Source organism: Ptychodera flava, chromosome 14, assembly GCF_041260155.1.
Source record: "Ptychodera flava strain L36383 chromosome 14, AS_Pfla_20210202, whole genome shotgun sequence".
Taxonomy (NCBI): domain Eukaryota; kingdom Metazoa; phylum Hemichordata; class Enteropneusta; family Ptychoderidae; genus Ptychodera; species Ptychodera flava.
In genome coordinates this window covers 13,084,950-13,106,094 of record NC_091941.1, presented here as the reverse complement: position 1 = coordinate 13,106,094, position 21,145 = coordinate 13,084,950, and the positions used below count along the sequence as shown (strand labels likewise).

General features: G+C 38.8%; 3 protein-coding genes across 20 annotated transcripts in view; 2 read left to right on the top strand and 1 right to left on the bottom strand.

The window, feature by feature from the left end:
* LOC139149414 (cilia- and flagella-associated protein 70-like) overlaps nt 1–3,716 on the top strand; it is a 25,807-nt gene extending 22,091 nt beyond the window's left edge. For all 16 annotated transcript variants that reach the window (XM_070721164.1, XM_070721163.1, XM_070721162.1 and 13 more), the window contains 4 exons: nt 408–560; nt 1,693–1,854; nt 2,076–2,165; nt 2,862–3,716. In XM_070721164.1, coding sequence (XP_070577265.1) covers nt 408–560; nt 1,693–1,854; nt 2,076–2,165; nt 2,862–3,092 — 636 coding nt within the window. In that variant the 3' untranslated portion in view covers nt 3,093–3,716. The remainder of the gene's footprint in view (nt 1–407; nt 561–1,692; nt 1,855–2,075; nt 2,166–2,861) is intronic.
* Nucleotides 1,795–8,625, bottom strand: LOC139149419 (uncharacterized). Of its 3 annotated transcripts, none has more exons than XR_011556111.1 (4): nt 8,481–8,625; nt 5,124–5,213; nt 4,345–4,520; nt 1,795–1,921 (listed from the first exon to the last, which is right to left on the bottom strand). XR_011556111.1 is itself a non-coding variant. In XM_070721183.1 (4 exons), the coding sequence occupies exons 1-4, from the start codon at nt 7,313–7,315 to the stop codon at nt 1,820–1,822; spliced, it is 408 nt and encodes a 135-aa protein (XP_070577284.1). In that variant the 3' UTR covers nt 1,795–1,819. The 3 variants fall into 3 exon arrangements, 1 of the variants encoding a protein (XP_070577284.1); XR_011556110.1 differs by lacking the exon at nt 8,481–8,625 and adding an exon at nt 7,196–7,282; XM_070721183.1 differs by lacking the exon at nt 8,481–8,625 and adding an exon at nt 7,196–7,315 and having other exon boundaries at nt 4,345–4,440.
* LOC139149415 (hemocyte protein-glutamine gamma-glutamyltransferase-like) lies at nt 7,401–21,145 on the top strand. Its single transcript, XM_070721178.1, has 14 exons — nt 7,401–7,571; nt 11,141–11,320; nt 11,796–12,044; nt 12,487–12,605; nt 12,841–12,948; nt 13,314–13,488; nt 13,640–13,778; nt 14,087–14,190; nt 14,584–14,717; nt 16,676–16,784; nt 17,278–17,562; nt 18,081–18,241; nt 18,480–18,616; nt 19,925–21,145. Exons 1-14 carry the CDS (start codon nt 7,559–7,561, stop codon nt 20,064–20,066), a joined length of 2,055 nt encoding a protein of 684 aa, XP_070577279.1. The 5' UTR covers nt 7,401–7,558; the 3' UTR covers nt 20,067–21,145.

Genomic DNA, 21,145 nt, shown 5'->3' with positions numbered 1-21,145 from the left:
CGGTAAAAATCCTCAATTTGATTTTGTGCTATACACTGTGTGATAAACATGTTGATTATCTGTGTTCATCAACAGCAAAAATAGCCTGTGCTCTTTCCAATGAAGTAAATTACCTCAATTTTCAGAAGTTGAGTTAAATGTAAAAAGTAGAATCTCAGACAGCAATCAGTTCACTGGAGTCAAACTCTTCTAGTACTTTCCTGCCCATACAGTGCTTATATTTGTATGCAGACCAGAGGAGACACAGGTGCAAAAAATAAAAAACAATTTGTGTTAGTCTAAAATATTGTTGGCCGACAAGAGTACGAGACAAAATTCTCTATAAAGTGTGAAATGAAATACAATGGCATTGATAGGTTCTACATAGTCTGAGTATGTAAACTGTTCCCTTCATTTTGTTTTGACAGTTCTGTGAGAGGGCCCTAGCTCATGAACTTCTCTCCCCAACTGGAGGTCCCAGTGCTGCCTACTATGTCGCACTGGCCAGACTCAAACTGCAGAAGAAAGAGCTGGAGGAAGCCAATGATAATTTGCAGGAAGCGCTGGTCTTGAATCACCAGGTAACTTATGTATATTTGTAAGAATACATGTATGCATGGGTTTGTGTACTCTTACAGTCATTATTTCACACTTAAGGTACCAGTACATGTAGTATGCGTCTTGGGGACAGATAGTTGCACTTTCAAGGTTTTAAAAGTCTTTTCTGATCTACTACTTGTGGGGGCTTAAAGCCCTTGGAGTGAGAAAGATTTTCATTGTCTTAGTTAATTTTATATTCCCCGTACAGTTAAGATAGGCATGACGGCCATTTTGAATTTCAAAAATCAGTAAATGTTAGGCAATTCATTCTTCTAATGCCAAAGTTTGCAAGGTGACCCCTGATTTTCTATTTCGATTTGGTGAAAAAATGGTTGAAAGTTTCATTAAGGAAAGTTTGAGCAAGAGTTTAAGTCTTTCACTTTCGAGGCGCATAACACCTTAACATAATCGATTCACAGTCATCATGTCATATACATAAATTATAAAGGTAGGGAATCGATCCTAGGGATCAAGTTTATTCTAGTCTTATAAACGTGGATTATAAACGTGTCATAGCCTTTTGTTTTCCATTGAAATTGTAATCTAGTGAGTAAATTTCCTGGCAAGACAATGTGATGCTTGGCTACAAAGCCTACGTTTGACTTCCGTGCAACAAGGGATAACTTTGAGAGAAACCAGTCATGTAGGTGTTTTCTAAGATACTATTGTGTGTTAGAGGTGCTAAACATTCAATTGAATCACAGCTGTATGTGGGTAGACTATTTACTGTCACACACTGTGCATGTTTTCGAAGCAGAGTCTGAGACATAAGATGTCACACGACTTTAATATACACAATCATGCAGTTGTGATGAAAGTGTAGCTTCAATGTGGCTTTACATACTGGAGAAATGTATCACTTTCATGGGCCACTTTTGAGTTTCAGATTTTTAAATTTTCCTCCAGCATGCTTGTCTGTCCATGAACAGAATATTGAGCTATTCATCAATGATCACCGTATTTACCCAACAGTGTTGGTGCAATCCCTTTGTTTCAAGTGCTGTGGTTGGACCCATCAAACTAACAAAAGGGTCGAAAGCCTGAAGTCTCATGTTGATAAGCAGCACAGAACATGAACATTAAACTTTTGTTCCTCTGTAATCTTTGCTCCAGGATCCTGATGCCTGGGCCATCACTGGTCACCTACGCTACTTGGAAGGTGATATTGGTGAAGCCAAGAGCTGCTACGAGAGAACACTGTCCTTTGTTGCTGATGCCAGAGAGATGCACTCCATCTACCTCAGGCTGGCTTCCATCTATCTCCAAGAAAATAAGGTGGGCCCCCTACGACCAATGCTGTATTTTCAGAAAACTCCATATGGTTTGGTATGATGACAGATATCTGAAACAAAACAAATTCAATTGTACAATGTGAATGCCTGATGCTGATTTTTTTATTGTTAAAGTACAGTATACATATAAGAGAAATTTTGGAAATGTTTGCTCACAAAGATTTCTTTTGTATGTTTATTTTTTCAATGATATTGTTCTTCTAGTTTGAAGATGCAAAGAATACGTTCCTGTTGGCTTGCAAGAAATCTCCATCCTGTGTGTCTTGGCTGGGAGTAGGAATTGCTTGCTATAGGGTAAGGAATATTAGTTAGCGCTCTAGAATTTTAATGGAATACCACTTGTGCATTCGTGGATTTTAAATTTGTCTTGCAGCTGATTGACACCATCAACTGTGTGTCAGAACTTGATGACCCCAGACAACTGCAAGGACTTTTTCACTGGTTGTAGCACTCGTGCATGTTTGTGATGTCTGCATGCACCTGCATCAGCATTTGCCCTCGCATTGATTTACAACAGCTGCTGTTCAAAGTTATAGCTATATATAACATTTTGAGTTCTGAATTAAACCATGCCATCAGCACACAAGCTACACTACCTCCCAAAACAACCATGGTCAGTCTAGTGCTGGGTATCAATGATTTATTACCACCAATATCAGCACAATGCACAACATGCAGGTCATAAACTATTTTCTATTCAAGGTGATTACGTGGAAGGTTTTTACAAAACAAACAAGCCTTCACTGATGATTGTGCCTTTAAAGATTTGCAATAGTAGTTCATGAAAGACAATGTCCATAAAAAGGTCAACTGTACTCCTTGAAGGCTGTAACAACAAAACCTTGACGTAAAGTAAGACTTTGATGAATACAAAGAGTATGCAAAGTGCACTCATTGCAGTCAAGGTTCATTAGTCAATGTGAGTGAATACGTTTTTTCTGAAAGGTCGTGTGAGGGCGCCCTACTGACTGTCTCCACTTCTTGTTGCAGCTGGGAGAACTTGGAGAGGCAGAAGATGCCCTCTCAGAAGCCAACATCCTGAACAACACAGATTCTGAAGTCTGGGGATATCTCTCCCTGGTCTGTCTGAAGACCAACCGTCAGCTTGAAGCGGAGCAAGCTTACAAATACGCCCTCAAAGTTGGACTGCAGGATGAAGGTCTGCTGGGAGAGATCCACGAAATACAGGAAGCAGTTGGCTTTGGAAACCCCCAGTTTTGAAGATCCTAACCATTCCCCTCTGCACACCAAGGTTTAATCTCATCGCTTTAGTAACAAATTTGGACCGGCAAAGAGGAAAACAGGGAGTAAGAGGGTTATTGTCTCATCATATCACTGATGACTTTGACAGTGAAATTGACTCTTGTCATGTTGCATCTCCAATTCCTCCTAATAGGTAAAAACAAAAATAGTCTGTGAACTATTCCATTTCTCTTAAAAGTTATACAGATGGCGAGATTCCAACATATTGTATATGACTATTTGTCTGTGGACCAAATTTGTTTGTGTTTGACCTTCAGAAAGAAATAAGATTGCTGTAAATATGGCTGTTGCAGACCTGAAGTCACTCTTACATGTATGTGAATCTTTCAAAACATGATACACATTATAAGTCATGTCATTTTTTGGATTCTCTGTATTATACACCTCATGTCCCATTTAATAATATGGAAGAATTTTGTATATAATAAAGAGGTACACTATGAATTATGTATGATGGCATGATGAAGCCTCATTGTTGCTTTCTTTGGCAGAATTTTTTAAAACGGCAATGTTTTTTATTGAGTAATCATTGTGATGTATGTACATGTATAATTGTATAATAAATGATCACACTTCAACAAAGACAGTGGTCTCTGCATGATCTGTTTTGCTGTGTTTACCAGCATTGTCAAATGTAGCTCATGTTTGGGCATATGATGAATAACAATGGGCCAATCTTTGTTATGAAGACATTCGAGTTTGGTTTCTAGGGTACCCTCCCATTGTTTTGTAAATAAAGCGGGTGGATCTTCAAGAATGTAGATTTTGTAAAATTGTGCAACGTCGGTCAAGCGTTCTTAAATGTTGCCATAATATCTCACAAAGGTGTTTTATTTGTGTCTACGCAATACTTTTAATAATTTTCTTGATTTAAAATTTGGCTACTGAAAGTATTTGCAATACAATTAAAGCAAAAAGAAAGTTGTTTAGAATAGTATCTTATAATTGTTCAAATTTATCAAAAGTGTTAGATTCCATATGGCTGAATGTTACAATATTACAAATTACCCATAAAACAAGTGAATTGCAAAAAAAAAAAAAAAAAAATAGAAAAGTAAATGAGCTTAAATTTGCTGATTAACCCAACATTACTGCCATATCCAATTGTCCCAAATTAGTTCCTGTTATGTTCAATGTTGTCATCTCTTCTGTACTATGTCTTGATGACTTCATTTTCTGAACAAATCTGATCATTTGACATCACACTTACCTGTACATGGTATAGAACAACTACCCACAGCTTGGAGACTGTGAACATGGACATGGTAGTGCTACCCTTGTGGGTCTTGTAACTGGTCTGACGGCACTGTGTGGACAACGCACGGTTTAAGAGGTTCATGCAACAAATGGCTGTAGCAGAGTAGGTGCTCATGACGCGTACGCTGTCTGTTCAATATAAATGTACTCAGGCATTACCTCGTAATCATTCACATGTGTTCTGTGAACTATCTGAGCAATTACAACATATGAATAAAATTCCTGTAACCTGACCTAATTTATCAAAAATAGAGGAATAGTCCACACAGCATTTGTCTTGCAATTCCGAAACTACAGTTGAATTTACCAAATTTAACTGTTTGCTTGGATGATAGCTATAGGGGTAAAATATTAAGTTTCATCAGTTTTACCTAACTTACTTTATGAGAGGCATAGTAAAAAAAACATACTTTAATTTTTGCCATACCAAAGTGTGTTTTGTATAACTATTGTTACATGGTTAACATTAGTTTGATCTCAACAAAAACCAAAATTCAAAATTTGAGAGAATTTCAGTTCTTCATTCCCTTCTGCATCTAGAAACAAGCCCCGTGCACCATGATATGTAGGCCTACACAATACCGTGCATCCACATGAGCCTCAGTCTCCGTGACAAACATGTAAACAAAGACAAAAAATAAACATACAGACAACTAACAGGGGGCTGTAGGCTGCGGGGAGCTCCCCCCCGGAATTTTCCACGTTGTCAATATGCAAAATTATGTGAATTACCGTAATCCCAGCTAACTTATAGTTCTGCCCCCTCGGCAATTTGGTCAGGGGGACCGTGATGTGATAGCGGACGGTAGTCAGGCTGTGACCCTGGACAGAAGAAAAGAGAACGAAATAAAATATACAATAAGACAACTAACAAACCAGAAAAAACAAACGCAAACATGACTGCCTAGGAAGAATGCATGACAAAAACGTACAGCAAAACAGCTGTTGACTTCAAATCAGCCTAGATGGTCACCGTGCTAAAGAATGGTCCTACTCCGATTGTATACCTTTGAGCGGCCACCGTGCGTGCGTATCTAAATTCGTATCGCTAGCAATGTGTAAAAGTTGACCATTAAATTAGGTGAGCGAGCAAGATGTTGTGGGGGGGGGGGGTTGATGTAAGTGTACCTGTTCTTGAATTAGCGTGTCACCCAAACATATTTTTTTCCACAGTCAAGTATATAAAAGTTAATCCCTATAGGGCCTATAGGATTATTACACCACAAAGTTCAGTATATTAAGTTGCGAAAACGATTAAATGGTAATTACAAGAATGTACTTGCAATGAACACGACATAGGGCATCACAGCTTATTAAATTAAAGTTTTCACATCTGAGCTACTATTTCTGAGGTATCCCTGATATATATAGTACTGAATAACAAACAAGTAATGTAAACACAAAGACATACAAATAAACAAAGAAAACAAATAAACAAACAAACATACATACATACAGGCAAAAAATAAATGAAATAGAAGAGACAATGCAAATAAACAAACAAGTAAACAAACACTAACAAGACAACAGAGAGATTGGCTGTAAATAATGTATGACAATTATGTACAGAAGAGCAATTTTGAGACTGCTTATCAACATGCGTAATGCTTAGGAATTGTTTTACTCAAACTTGAGAGAGTCATAGGCGTAAGAACTGGGGGCATACTTTAGACTATTCATTTCCAGTTGGCCTGTGCAAAAAGTTTGGACGTCATGCAAGATTTTGTGATAAAATCTTAATTACCGTACCTTTCATATTAATCATATCAGCAGCTTTCCCTTACATTGCGGCAATATTACTTTGACATTGGAAAGTGAGCAGAAATAGGCAAAATCCATTTTGTCTCTATGTCACTTAGTGACCTTGTGCAAGTTTTCCATGTTTTCTAGATATAGTAAGTTGAAAAAGGACGACGTTTTCACTGTAATGATTTTAGGACATACTGTTCCGAAATGATTCCCGAAAGTCTTGCCATGATGGATAAAACCTGCTAACAAATGTCGCCATGAACCATGTGGACGGCACCGCCAAAACTACTATCCCCACATTCTACCAAAAACAGCAGGGATAGATCTAGTGCATCGCGGCACAACTTCGCAAGCAGAGTGTTTTTTCGAGCAAATGTGCTGGGTGAGACCCTAGTGACGTCATGCTACGCCAACCTAACCAAGTAGTGCGGACCAGTCGCATCTTCGCTTGTCAAGGTCTCTTGTCCGGGCAGCTGGATGCTCCCCGATTTAGCGGGAAGTAACGGACCCATTCGAGCGGACCAGCCGATGATCGCTGCATTGTTTCTCACCCCGAAAACCTTTTAATTCATACTCTCTTATATTTTTAGAACGGTTTTCTTTTCATATTTAGCCAGCAGTCAGCAACATTTGTTCAAAAGATCCTGCAGTCACCTCCGGAATATCAAATGGTGTGCCCCTAATTTCCAAAGGTCCGGAAGGTCTTTCAAAAAATCTGCGGCGCGGCGTGCGGGTACTACATTTTCATTTTGCATTCTGATGTAGAACTAACTGTGACGTCGCCAGGAATCAAACCCCGTATTATTAAAAGTTCGACTGAAGGTCATTGCACAAAGACTTTAGTTCAACTGGTGATCCATAAAATGATCAGTTTGCTAAAATAAACCAAAGATCATCATACCAGTAAATTTCAAAATCAACTCAGCTATAGCAAGTCGCTTGTGGTTCGATACACGTTGAAGGTCACTGCAAAATTATAATGGTAACGCATACAGCGGCCTTCGCCGTGTATCGAACCAAAATCGACTGTTACTAATGTTAGTCGCGATCCTTACAATACCAGCTTCAAAGGTTATCGTAGTCCTGTCGTACAAATCGATTTTACTTCCGCCGTCTGCCTTGACTGTCCAATGCACATAACGGCAACTGACGTAATATGTAAAGGACATGTGCATATTTTATTCACTCAAAAGATACCGAGGTCACCCTGCATCCTCTAGTAACCTTGCGCTGTTGTGACATCGTATCAGTCAGCGTCAACCGATCTGCGCATGCAGTGTTTTCGTTGCCTGTTGCGTATTTCCTTGGAGGAAGCCATATAAGTTCAACTGGTGTCACACAAGTTTTAAATTCTACATTAGGCCCTAACTAACTTTGCATAGTACAGGCATCGTGCGAATGACATCTGTCTGGTAGACATGTCAGAAGAAGGTATGTACACTATTACATATTTCAAGGCCACTACAGTTGCGACTGCATTAGGCCTAAACGAGACATTTAAATTTGTATACAGGCCTAGTTGGAGCATTTTAGTATAAGCGTAAATTAGCTTCCTGTAGAATCAGAGTCGGGGCTATGGCTTGCTTGAAATAACTTTTGTAACACATTGCGCATTTCGTTCGCTCCTATACAAACTTGAACTTCGGCAGCCTCGTTGGTACAGTATGTTGAAGACTTGAATATTGGGGCTCCATTACACAGAACCCGATGAAGCAGCCCCATAAACAATTAAGTGGTATACTATCTGTCAAACGAATAGCTGTGCCGATATGGACAATGGCTTCCTCAATCGTGCAGACATATCGTAAACAAATGTTGCGTATTGTAGAATGAGGTCATTTGAGATTCCAGTTCAACAAACAATACTGTGACGATGCCGTATACGGTATAGTGTGAAGAATTTCATGTCTCCAAACATGTTCGGCTCGGTCTCTAATGGCAGGATAGATGATAAATTCTTCGCGCAGAGTAATACGTGTGTACAATATTCATCATGCATCTTTACTTGCCAAGGGTCTGCACGCGGGCGCGGGCAGAGACCCTCCCTCGAAACAACGGAGACGTGACTGTGCTACAGCGACCTATTAAACCAGACCCTGTGGACCAGACGGTCGATGTATTCTATAAAGCCTGCATTAGATATCTCCATGGTCGCATGGTCGAAGTGACGCGATGCCGTAAATAACTGCGCACATAAGCTTATGCTATTCTAAATGTCTGTGCACAGGCTAGCCAAGGTTTTGCCGGCCGAATATCCAGGCAAAACCTCGAGTTACTGTACTGCAGCTATGCATAGGCTTAAAAGCGCCTAAGATAGCGTCCACTTAATTTTTTACATACCTGTGCTTGTTGTACAGTACGTGGCTAGAAGTTTTGCCTTGGTTCTATAAAAGGATTGTACGACAAAACCAAAACCCAAGGCCAAATCTCGAGCCACTGTACTGCAGCAATAACTGAACAACTGTGCATTCAACCTGAACAGGATATAGACTGGGTAGACGACAGCTTAGCCATCTTTGACCTCTGACTTACCATAGAGATGAAAAAATTCTTTTTTTGCCAAGGACTTTCGAACTCTATCCAGCAAAACACTGTATTGTTTTGTTCACCTGCTTTTAAGCTGTCATCTTTTCGCATGACTGAAAATATAAAACAGGCCTGACGGAACAAAAATAACCGTAGTATAAATTTTGAAAATCTAAAAAAATATCGTTTACTTAGGGACTGGTTAGTTTCTTCAGCCGGGGAGGGGGCAGTGGATCCATGGGGGTCACTATATTTTGATTTTGGTGATGGGGGTCACCATATTTTTTGAAATGCTAAATGGAGGGGTCAGTGTGTTGTTAATCAAGACACGGGCTCATACTTGCATAAAATGCATCCTACAAGCCACGAATGCATCAAGTTGCAGTTTTCGGCGCGCCCTTCGGGAGCACGGGCGCATAACTTTATTATCAGAGAGATATATTAGAGATATCTTGGATGTTTGCAAATTGAAAGTCTGTTTTGCAAAGCGTACCAATCATTATGAAACCTGCAGTTCATATACAAATCATGACACAAACCTGATCCTTTACTGTGTTCTCTATGGGAAAGTCAATATGATAAAGCAACACACACTAATATTTCACATTACACTGATCAAGTGACATATTTTAGAAATAAAAACATGACAAGATATTTATCATTCTCATTGACGCAAATATTTTTCTTCCTGTCACAGGTTTTCAAATAAAATATATTTGATATTAATGATTTATGTACAACACTTCTGGACATCTGTTTATACATAAGAAGGGTAAACTACATTCACAGCTCATTCAAACTACTGTATCAACACTTTAAATTAAAAAATTGAAATTCCTTTACTACAATTGACATGTCAACAATTTCACAAAAAAAGAATGACAGAATGTTTAAAATATAACTTTATAATATATATATATATATATATATATATATATATATATGTTTTGCCTCTGTCTAGGGGGGTCACCCTTTTTCGAAAGTTGGAATAGGGGGTCAGCCTGTTTTTTTTATTTTTTCCAAGAGGGGGTCCCTCTGGATGTATAAAATATATCTGCGATGTGATTGTACATCCTGGCAGTTCCAATCCAAATTTTAATGCAACCGGAAATAGTTTCGGTGATGTATGAGGCAATATTACATTTGTACAATATATCCATAGGGTCTCAATTCCGTCTCATCGCCAAATCTGGCATCCTGCATTTGATTACATTCCTTATAAGGTTACACACAGGCTATGTAAATGATAGGCCAATCGTTCAGAGATCATGAAAACGTACACTTGCAGCACGGCAGCCGCTCACTGGATTCCAGACATAGTCTTATATATAATACTCGAAGTCAAAGTACGAACACGAATACCGGAGTTTGACGATACATTTTGTTGACAGTACATTACCTGATAACACAACAACAACAGTAAAACACAACAACAACAAAATAATTACAACAACAACAGCAACAACAACTACAACAATAATAATAATAATAATGATAATAATAATAATATGAAAGGCAAAATATAACTGCCAGGTTGGTTTCACTGCTTTGTCTTTTTCAATTAGGATAAAAAGATGATTCAACGCAAAGTTTTTGGAGTTCTAATGTTTTTATCAGTCACCCTCGAAAGCCAAAAGACAAACATGTCCCTTCTCTGTGATCATCAAAGTAACTGTTTATCTCTAACGTTTTTTCTCTGTTCATAGAAACCTTCCCTTGTTCAATATTTAGTTCCACGGTATACATATTCAAGAAATAAACACACACACGCACACACACACGCAATATATATATATATATATATATATATATATATATATATATATATATATATATATATATATATATATATATTATACCATTCGCATATACACGTCACTTTTGCATTTGTCAATAACCGAAAACGCAGGCATAATATCGACGAGATAGTCTGCCAGCAGGCGAGATCTTTGGCGTGACCTCGTTAGAACTAAATGTAGTTCAGTCTGACTCGACTTACAAGTACTAGTAATCCTGTTGTTTCAATGAAAGCTTCTATTTTTGATCCGAAAATGTAGCTAGATAGAGCTCCGTGGTTTGAAATCGATTTTTCGCAGTGAAAGACTTTTTTCTGGAGATTCTATTTCTGAAGATACATTACAATTTATAGCACAGGGCAATCCAATCACAGATAACGTAACTCCCAAGTTGATATACTATGACTCTGAAGATAGTATGTGAAGTCTGGAAATATCCTTGATTTCTGTACAATACATATTAATTTCATTCTTTTATTCAATTGACGGACACTAAAATACCCCAATTGGAATGTCGGGAAAGAGCTTGTTTGCAGTTTATTTCAAGTTCGCTTGCGCAATGATGACGGAACCCTCTCGCTTTTATCATAACCAATAAAATATAGCGAACACCGATACACTGGAAAGTGTATTTATTGCAGTCTATAGCTTTCATGTCAATCTTTTTATGTATTGCAGGCAAATTGCGAGTGGACCGTGTTCATTTACTAAAGTCAATAAATGGATGGAGACATCATACAGCCGATTATGAAGTGAAGAACCTGGTTGTCAGACGCGGGCAAGATTTCGAAATCGAAATTGTCTTTGACAAAGACTTTAAAAGTGACCTTCACGACATCTCTGTTGAGCTAAGACTCGGTAATTAAATCCGTTCGTTTTTCAATGAAACAAATCCGTAGTATGTATTGTTTTATACAATGTATTGTCAGAAATAATGATTGTGGTTCAGAATTTCAAGTCAGCGTCCAGTCAGTGGCGTGGACATTTTATTGCGCCGAAATTGTGCCAACGTATAAATTACTCTTACAGATGCATCTAACATTTGTCTCTTTCATGTATGTGACTGTCCCTGCCATTTCATTTTACGATTTCATGATATGTCATCGTCCGCTCGCACGGGTCCGTTACTTCACACTTACGAACGGGGAGCATCCTGCTGCCCGGACAAGAGACCTTGGCAAGCCAAGATGACGATATGTAAACGTGTTATGCCCCAGCAGTATACTGAACATTAAATTAAAGTACAGCATGTGTACTTGTCCCCTGCCGGATTATTGTAGACCGTCATTTGTAGAAGTTCATTTTGAATTGATAGCTCGTGTTTTATATGCAGGTCACAAGCCCGTGATCTCGGACGGTAGCTTGGTGGAGGTACCTAGGGTGACGTCACCAGTCGTGAACGATTGGGGCTTTGACATAACAAGACACGATGGCAGCTCTGTACGTGTCACCATCTACACGCCAGCCGACTGTCTGATCGGAAAGTACAAGATGGTAGTCAGAGCGACCACTGAGAAGATGAAATACGACGAATATGAAGTTGCCGATGAGATATATGTGCTCTTCAATCCATGGTGTGAAGGTATTTTCAGCAATTCATTCTGCCTTTGGAAAATGTTACTCAGAATGTTAACCAGCTGACATCGCTACTCTGTCTATACTAATAGGGAAGGATATTTGGAATATAGACCATTACGATACATTTTAATTTGAAAGTTCGACTTTGGCAGGTCGGGTTTGATCACTATTCCCTACAACACTCACAAAGAATATTGAGCGAGGCCACAATGTTTCCGAATGTGTATTTGTCGTTTGGATGTTCGTCTTGATGATATCATGAATATACCACTGCAGGCTAGGTTCTGGCAGGTTTTGCGTGCTACTCTGTACATTTTTAAATAAGAGTTATATACACGCCTTCTATAACCTCATCATATCGGCCTTGCAGCTTTGTGTGCGCTAATTTTTATCTGTGGATTTGAAGTAATGTTTTTTCCTTGTCGCTGTTCCTTTCCACTTCTCAGCGGACGCCGTGTATATGGCCGATGACAAAAAACGTGACGAGTATGTGTTACAAGATTTCAATCAGTATTACTGGGGAAACTCCGACTCCATTGGCAAAAGCTTCTGGAGCCAAGCCCAGGTAACAATGACACAACCTACCTTCCCTTTCAATTCTTTCCAATCGTAACTGCATAAACATTTGTGACATAAACTTGTGATAATGAAAATTCGATAAGGCACTCTACAATAGCATTTGAAATTTACAAAATTGCCGTCTCTAAATAAAGAAAGATGGACACAAATTTGATTGTTTCCCAAGGTTTGCTCTGCAGTCTTACTAGTTAACTTCTTATTTTCTGTATTTTGCCCTGAAGTTCGAACCAGTTGTCCTGGAATGTGCCTTTTACCTGCTGAAGGCCTCTGGATTGTCCCGCTATCATCTCGGAAACCCCGTACAGATTGCCCGGACACTCTCGTCAATGGTATGTGTTACCGTCATGTTTTAGAAGCAATGACTTGGCAAAGAAGCCCGAAGCAATCTAATAACGTAAACAAATATAAATGTTATCACGACAGCGAATTAAAATTCCTCAAAATCCTCTGTAAAATGCAATCCTAAGTTTAGTCATTTGGCAAACTCACCAAGGCTACCTGGCGGAAGAACTGTTTACATATGTAACCCTAGAAATTGTGTAATTTTGCGAGACTCGAAGACGCAGAGCCAAGTCAAAATAGTAAGATTTTTATGAGTAGATGAAGCTATTCAATACATCGCAATCGCTCCCTGTGCTGTGCAACCACCCTCTTTACTGTACTGCATACGGTTTTCATCTTATCCTTTATCCAGATGAACAGTAAGGATAATGATGGTGTGTTGGTTGGTAACTGGACGGGCGAATACGAAGACGGAACCTCACCAACAGAATGGTCAGGCAGCGAAGCGATTTTCGAGCAGTACATGGCCACCAAGAAACCCGTCAAGTATGGGCAATGCTGGGTCTTTGCAGGATTAGGCACTTCAGGTGCGATGATCTACCCTTTTTGTTTGTATCTTCTCTCTTACCTTCATGATCATCACCTATTCGTTGCAAGACGACCAGGCTTTATAATCACGAAATAGTGCGCGTACTTTTACAGTCCAGCATAAAATCTATTATTCTTTCCTCAATTTAGTGTTCCGAGCATTGGGCATCCCATCCCGTACTGTGACAACGTTTGAAGCTGGGCGAGATAGAGACATGAGTCTGACAATAGACAACTACTTCGATGAACATGGTTCCATGATCAGTGATATGCAGAAGGACTTTGTCTGGTGAGCTGAACTCATTTGAGCCCACTATTATCTTTCGTGTACCATGATGATGATATCGATTCTCAGTTTTACTGGGAAACATCCTATTCTAGATGATATCACTGGAGTTTTCCCACATGTGACATTTGTTAGACCAGTTAGTGTCAAAGATAAGAAAACTGTCATAACATTTTGCGGTCCGGCCGCGACGAATCTCTTCAGGATTAAACCTCTGTCAGTTTTAAACGTTCTTGTGTAGTTTTCAATGTCAGTAATTTTTCATCGAAAACACCCATGTCAAAAGACTGTGTTACTTATCCGTCTTCCAGGAATTTCCACGTGTGGAATGACATATGGATGACGAGACCAGATATGCCCGACGGCTATGGAGGGTGGCAGGCACTCGACACTTGCCCGCAGGAACTCAGTGGCGGTAAGAATGACCTTGTTGTTCATATGCAGAAACGTTTTCAAGTACATAAATCTGGTGTGCATTACCTCGATATCTAACAATTAACCCGATATAAAACCAAGTGTACATATGTAATACCAACCCAATATGTAATATCGAGGCGTGTCTTACTGTTGTCGGGAATATTCCGTATCTCAAAACTTTAAATACTTTCAGCTGGTCGCATATTCTACTGAAACGATTTGTCGCAAGAAGAATCTTCTCTGTATCCCGAGTAGCATTTCTCAGAGTGTGTATTTTTGCATTACAACTTGAATTATTCAGACTCTTTCTACCGCGAACTTTGAAGGACGTAAGATTTCCCACATTTTTCTTAAATGGAATTGTAGTTTTAATTTGTTTTACTTGCCTCAGGTTTACACCGATGTGGTCCGGCGTCCTTGACAGCCGTCAAACTTGGCCATGTCTACTACAACTACGACACTCTGTTCATGTTCGCCGAGGTGAATGGGGAAGAGGTGGACTGGGTAGTAAGAGAGTCTGGCAAGGTTAGTGTCTCGCGTTTACCACTTAAACGCATCAAACGTAGTGGATGACTGTAATACAGGTATGAAAAAATTAAACTATGAGCAAAGCGTTGGCTCACGTAAGTTCTTTCCAATAAACTCATCACCGCACCGTTTGAGGGTACATCATGATTGTACTTCTTAACATGGTAAATTGTCATTGCGTAAGGATGAACCATTTCCTTTGTGTTCAGTTTGTTTGCCCATCAACCGAAGTGTCTAAGGTTGCATTCACAGACAGCTCTGGAGGGGGATCCAAAAGAGTTATCTGATTTTTTCAAATGCCTAACAAACTCAAAACATGTTCAAATGCCCCCTTCTGATTTGCTATGATTTAAACCCCCTCAAAATAAAACTGGTTCGATTTTGAAATGGACAGATTTTTTCTGTGTGTGTTTAGGTGTGCGTGTCTGTGTGTGTGTCTTTGTGTGTTTCTGTGTTTCGCATCCTGGGAAGGAGGGCGCTGTTTTGACATATTTTCTCTTACAGGGAAACTTCATCTTGTAAAACAGAAAAACAGCGATCACATAAAAATGTTTTTAAACAGGGTGACGTCCCTCATCTGTCAGAAAAAACTACATAATTTTGTAAAAAGGGCATCAGCTGTACCTTTCGTCAACTTTTCAGTACGCTTTGTCCTGGGTATCAACTAACAGTTTCTTGTTCTACTCACCACGGCATGCTAGAATAACAAATATTATGTTCGGCGAAATACTCTGGTGTGCATTACCTCGATATCTAACAATTAACCCGATATAAAACCATGTTTATGAGAAAAAAGGCCGTCATCACTGTTATTGATGACAAATGAATTTTAGTCCAGACTTGTATTCAATTTGAATTAATCTTTCTTTTGACACTAGATCAGTTTCTAACTCGTCCTTTCTATTACCAAAATGCAAACTTCGCCTTGGTCAATTCTCTTTCAGTTATCCCGGTGCTAAATTCTGGAATAGGCTTCCACTTTCCATTAGAAACATTTTACATTTTCAAGCCTGCCCTCAAATCTTTCATTATCAATAAATCTTGATTCCTTAATCGTGTTAGTTTTGCCCTCTATACTTTTTCCATTTGTATTCTAAACTAAGTTATTGTTCTTTCGTGAGCCAGATTTAAATGAGCTTCACATAAGCTATTTCTCGCCCCGTTGCATCTCTGACTTATGAGCATGTAAACTTGGTTATAATTCCTATCCCTTTTTTGTTGTAAGCTGATGTATTTATGTAAATCAAGAATTGTATAATTGATTCATTCGATAAAGAATTACATTAACAACAATGTAATAGAGACAATGGAACTTTGCAGGAAATATGATGAATGAATGAATCAATAAATAAATGAATGAATGAATAACTATATGAATGAACATAGAAGAAAGAGGCTCGAGCAGTTCCATGTGATCTTGATTGATGCCTATAGGTGTGAGAAATTTTAAATTCAAAATGGCTGCCATACCTAGTACCTGTGTTAACTGTATGGAGAAAAATAAAAGTTTCAATTTTCGAAAAACCAAGGCGGTAAAAATGTTGTTACACCAAGAGTTTTAAAAATAAGCCCCTACATGTGTAGATCAGAAAAGAATTGTAAAAGTTTTAGAGTACGAATATCTGTCCCCATGGCGCATTCTATCCTAAGCAAAGGTTACCACCACTTGTATTTTACTTGTATAAGTTTCTTAACTAATGTGGCCAGAGCTCATCCTGCTATACACATGCGAAGCTGACAGGCGCATCGCAAGTTCTGACAAAACTCTCCGGACACACATTTTCGAGAATGCTACATTTATCGGATTCTTGTTCCCTTAGATATTTAATACGGCTTTCATGAGGCCCGATAATGTTTCACAAAAACTGACAGGAGCATCGACCAACTGATATCATTCTAATTTTTTAAAAAAATGCCCTGAAGGTGTGTTTGCCTTATTTCACATCTGTTTTCAGATGTATGCAGCTCACGTGGACAAGAGACGCATCGGCAAGGCCATCAGCACGAAAGAAGTGGGTGCTTTTCGACGAGAGGATATCACTGACGTCTACAAATTCAAAGAAGGTATGCGACACTGTCAAGTTTTCAGAGAATTTTTCCGAACCTTTATGTTCGTCTTGCTGTAAGATTCCTTATGGAAGCTAGGCCCTACTGGTTTGGAAAAAAATGTTTGGTTCTATGTATGACAGTAATAACCACAGACCCCAGAATAGGTTTGATCAGTCTCATCTCAAAGAAAACCACTTCAAATATTTGTGGTTTTTTTTTGTTATGATATATTTGTAAAATATTATTGCATCGAAATGTATTCACCAACTATATCTAGTGTACTATTTGGACTTCATTGAATAATCTCCCCCAACAATAGGTCATTTTCTTCTGAGATGCACACCTAAGCAATACTGATTAACACTTTTCATAATTATATCATTTTGTCCCACTTTAAACATAAGATGAGGAGGAATAGATGAGTCGGGGAGGTCACACTATGGAAGTTTTAACAAAATTTCTATAGGTAAGAGTAAATCTTCTGTATGGGTATGCCACTGAATTTCAGGAACTGGAGAAGAGCGAGCCGCTATGTATGAAGCCACCAAGCATGTGAAGAAAGGTAAACAAATCTACGAAGAAGCTGAGAAGGACGTCAAGTTTGTCATCAAACCCATCGAGGAGACTCAAGTCGGTAACGATGTAACCTTCCGTCTCAAAATTATCAACGAGAACGACAAGGAATCTCGTGAGATGTTTGTTACCGTCACTTGCTATTCAGTCCGTTACACAGGGGTCAAAGTGCAGGAGATACTCAAGAAGAAAGAAGATTTAACCGTTGCCGCTGGAGACAGTAAGTATCTCCTCCGTATACATCATTTCCCTTATTGGGAAGAATTGCAAGATTTGAACTATACTCAGTACCTGCCCAGTATTTATAGCCATAGAAGCCCGATTATGGTGATGTTCTTTTACCGGTATTGACAACGATATAAATAGGATGGAAACGACAACAACAACAAATTAGAGTTCTCCAATTTATTAGAAAATACGATCAAGATCAAGACTCAGATTTCTACGCGTTCCCTGAGAGTAAATTAACCAAAATAATTATCAAGATGGAGGCTGTCTTGGTTGGTCGTAATCACAAATTGCCGTTACTTTTGACATCAACTTAACTCCTTAGCAGACACATCATCTCGGTAAAGTTCGCACAGTTCTGGGCTTAATGAGAGATAAAATTGGAACATGATCTATCGTAGTGGCGCATGGTTGCAAATTAGGTAACATTTAATCCAACACAAAGATCATGCAAGTATCACTTTATGAAGTTATGTAGAAATTTTAATATAATCCTTGTAATACTTGCAGAAACTGTTCACAAGATAACAGTCAGCGCCGATGACTATCGTACAAAGTTAACGGAATCCGCCTCATTGGTCTTTTTTGTGATGGCTGGAGTCAGGAACACTGCCCAAATATACTCCGGACGAAAACACTTTGTATTCAACAAACCAGATCTCAAAGTAGAGGTAAGGCACTTAATTTCTCCCGAAAGATTATTATTCTACAAATACCTTGCCACCTCCCTTCATCACGGTGTTGCCGTAAATTGTGAAAAGTGATGTGACTTTTCATTACCTTTATACTCTGAAATTTCAATCATTTGAGTTTGCCTTCAATACATGACAGATTTTCAACGATCATACAACTAAAAAGTTATTTGATAGGTAGCATTAATTGTCTTCAGAAATACATTTACCTTGATAGGTACCGGAGCAAGTGAAGCATCGCGACAGCTTTGAGGTTGCCCTCAGCTTCACCAATCCTCTCCCAGAGAAACTGGAGCGATGCATATTCCGCCTTGAGTCCCCTGGAATAGAAGGTCACATGGCGGTCAAGTATAAGTAAGTATACATAAGTCGGTGTACGTTATTTCCACCAGATATAGGTAAACACAGATATTTACATTTCGAAGATGACAAAATATAAACACATTAGTCAGATTAATGTAGATAGTGAGATATGATATCAGAGTCTTTTAGAGGATCATGAAAATAGTCCAACAGGACTGGCTGAGTCAATGGCCACACATCAGTTGTTTCTCAATGTATAATTCTAAAAATTACGAGATGAATTATGCAAAAATGTTAACGCTAATTTATAAAATAACTTGTTAACTGAGATCTGGTTTCACAACTTGCAGAGCATCGTGAAAAAAAAAAACATTATTGGGCGGAACCTACGCCATGCACTCTGGTATAATCATAGGTTGTGGTGGTGTATCCATTTAAGATAGGGTATTTTCTTCCAAAGGGCAAGTTGTCGTTATTGTTCTTGGTGGTGTAACGTAGAATTCCCCCGGGGACAGATATTTAGAGTCTCAAACTTTTTCTGATCTACGCTTATGGGGGCTCATTCTAAATTCTCGAAGAGAAATTCCACCGTTTTAGGGACGCCGTCAAAAGATCGATGTTTGAAAAAAACTTAATTGCTTAACTTTGGGGGTGGGGGTTTTTGACCAAATTAATTTCTGTGCCGTCAAAAACAATTTAACGTCTGTTTGGCAAATTTTACGATTTCAAGGCTGCTTTTTGTACACTAAAATCGATCCAGCCACCCGGTCGAAGTTCAGCATACGAGATATGAGATGTGCACTTTAATTCAATGGTACATTGGTATGTCGTTTGAAAGAAATAGTACAGAGTATGAGTCCGCAATGTTTTTTCAATTTTAGGTCAGTTAAGTTAGAAGGGGTGTGGGGGTGGGGGGGGGGGGGTCTGGGGCCAAACTTAAGCAATTAAGTTAGATTTAGTATATTGAACTTTTGATGTTGCCCCTTAGTTTCCGAATATCGAATATTTTATTTTTGCCAATAGAATTAACACAGGGATGTCGGCCATTTTGTTTCTCTAGAACCAAACTTTGCATGGTGACCCCTGATTTTTATCCTGGATTTGGTGAGAGAATGGTTGAAAGTTTCATTTAGGAAATTTTGAGTAAAAGTATTTCACTTTCGAGGCGTATCTGACTTTTAATACACGACTTCATTCACGGCGTCTCCTATTTAAAAGGACATCAGTTTCAAACTTACACAGACCAACCGGAATGAAAAAGAACAACACAGCAAGACTCAAAATAGCGTATGCACATTCACATGGCAAAGACTTTGGCAACCAGCATTTTTTATACACAATATTTTCATCGCTTTGCAGGGATGTTGCTCCAAAGGAGGAGACGCTGCTTCGAGTGAAGATCGTTGCCAAGCGACCTGGAAAGAGACATCTCAATGCATCCTTCCACTCCACCCAACTGACAGGATTGACTGGCATGGGGTCCTTCACTGTGGTAGAGTAAACCACTGCGTGTATGGCAATCGCTGTTTAACTTACAAAGTAAACAGCGAAAAGGAACCTGAAAAGAACATTAATACTACAGCGTATCTGCAATCTCTTATCAACGTTACGACGTAACGAGATTTGTAGTCATAGTCAATCACAAATGAAGTACTTACCCAGTAACTTTGCATGATATGCAACAAATCTGCATAATTTTTAGTCAGGTTGTGTCTGTTTCGCTCTTGTCGAACCATGTAGACTAAGAAAGATAATTTGCCATTATCCAGCACTGATGACGCTGGAACATAAAACTTGCAAGTGTTTTGCCTTTCATGGACATTTTTATTTATTTTCAGCGTGGACAGCAATAAGGTCCTCTCCATTAAATATTACACACCTTTGGTCGTATATTTTTTCACCTAGGTCACTTACATAGTAGCCGATTGCTCACTCGAGTTAGAGAGCAGACGTTCACGATCAAAAAAGTCTATCAACAGCCTCCCATTTAAACGTGAAAACGATTGACTTTCTATAATAACCATGAACTTTGAATATTACTTTTCGTTATAGTTAATGCTTTACGTGTAATCAAGTTTTATCAGCTGTGTAAAAAAAACAACTTCGGAGTTCAACGAATAGCATCAACAAATAACCTTTGACCAAAAGATTCATCACGAAATATCCTAGTCTCAGATTTCATGCCTATATACCGAGATATAGAAATACGCCATTGATTTTCCATTTTTAAAATTTTCGACAAGTCAAAATGAACTCGGAAATGCATTGTTCCTTTATCCCATTACTTTACCCAAGCTTTTTTCTGAAGTTTGTATTCTTTTCTGAAATATTGGATTGTACTATGCATCGTAGTCGCTGAGACTCAAGAGTTAGATGGCGTACAAGCATATAGTACGCACTATCCTGTGGCACTACTAATCTTATACAACTATAAGCTTCAACGGATTTACCGATCGCACCGTCAGCGCTTCCTTTGCACATTTTGGGAAAGTAGCACCTTTCATTTCGTCTTCCCCTGAATTCAACGTGTCCATCGCCTTATGCGTGTCTTAATTAATAAATATACTTCATTCAACTGTC

Bases quoted from the DNA above. Each gene is read 5' to 3' on its own strand.
- LOC139149419 (XM_070721183.1), bottom strand. From the start codon at position 7,315: ATGCACATGTCCTTTACATATTACGTCAGTTGCCGTTATGTGCATTGG. The intron at 4,441-5,123 runs GTAATTCACATA...TTGTCCACACAG, and splicing joins ATAAGTTAGCTGGGATTACG to TGCCGTCAGACCAGTTACAA. The intron at 1,922-4,344 runs GTAAGTGTGATG...GTTTTGTTTCAG, and splicing joins TTGTTCTATACCATGTACAG to ATATCTGTCATCATACCAAA.
- LOC139149415 (XM_070721178.1), top strand. The intron at 12,949-13,313 runs GTATGTGTTACC...TCCTTTATCCAG, and splicing joins CCCGGACACTCTCGTCAATG to ATGAACAGTAAGGATAATGA. The intron at 16,785-17,277 runs GTATGCGACACT...ACTGAATTTCAG, and splicing joins CGTCTACAAATTCAAAGAAG to GAACTGGAGAAGAGCGAGCC.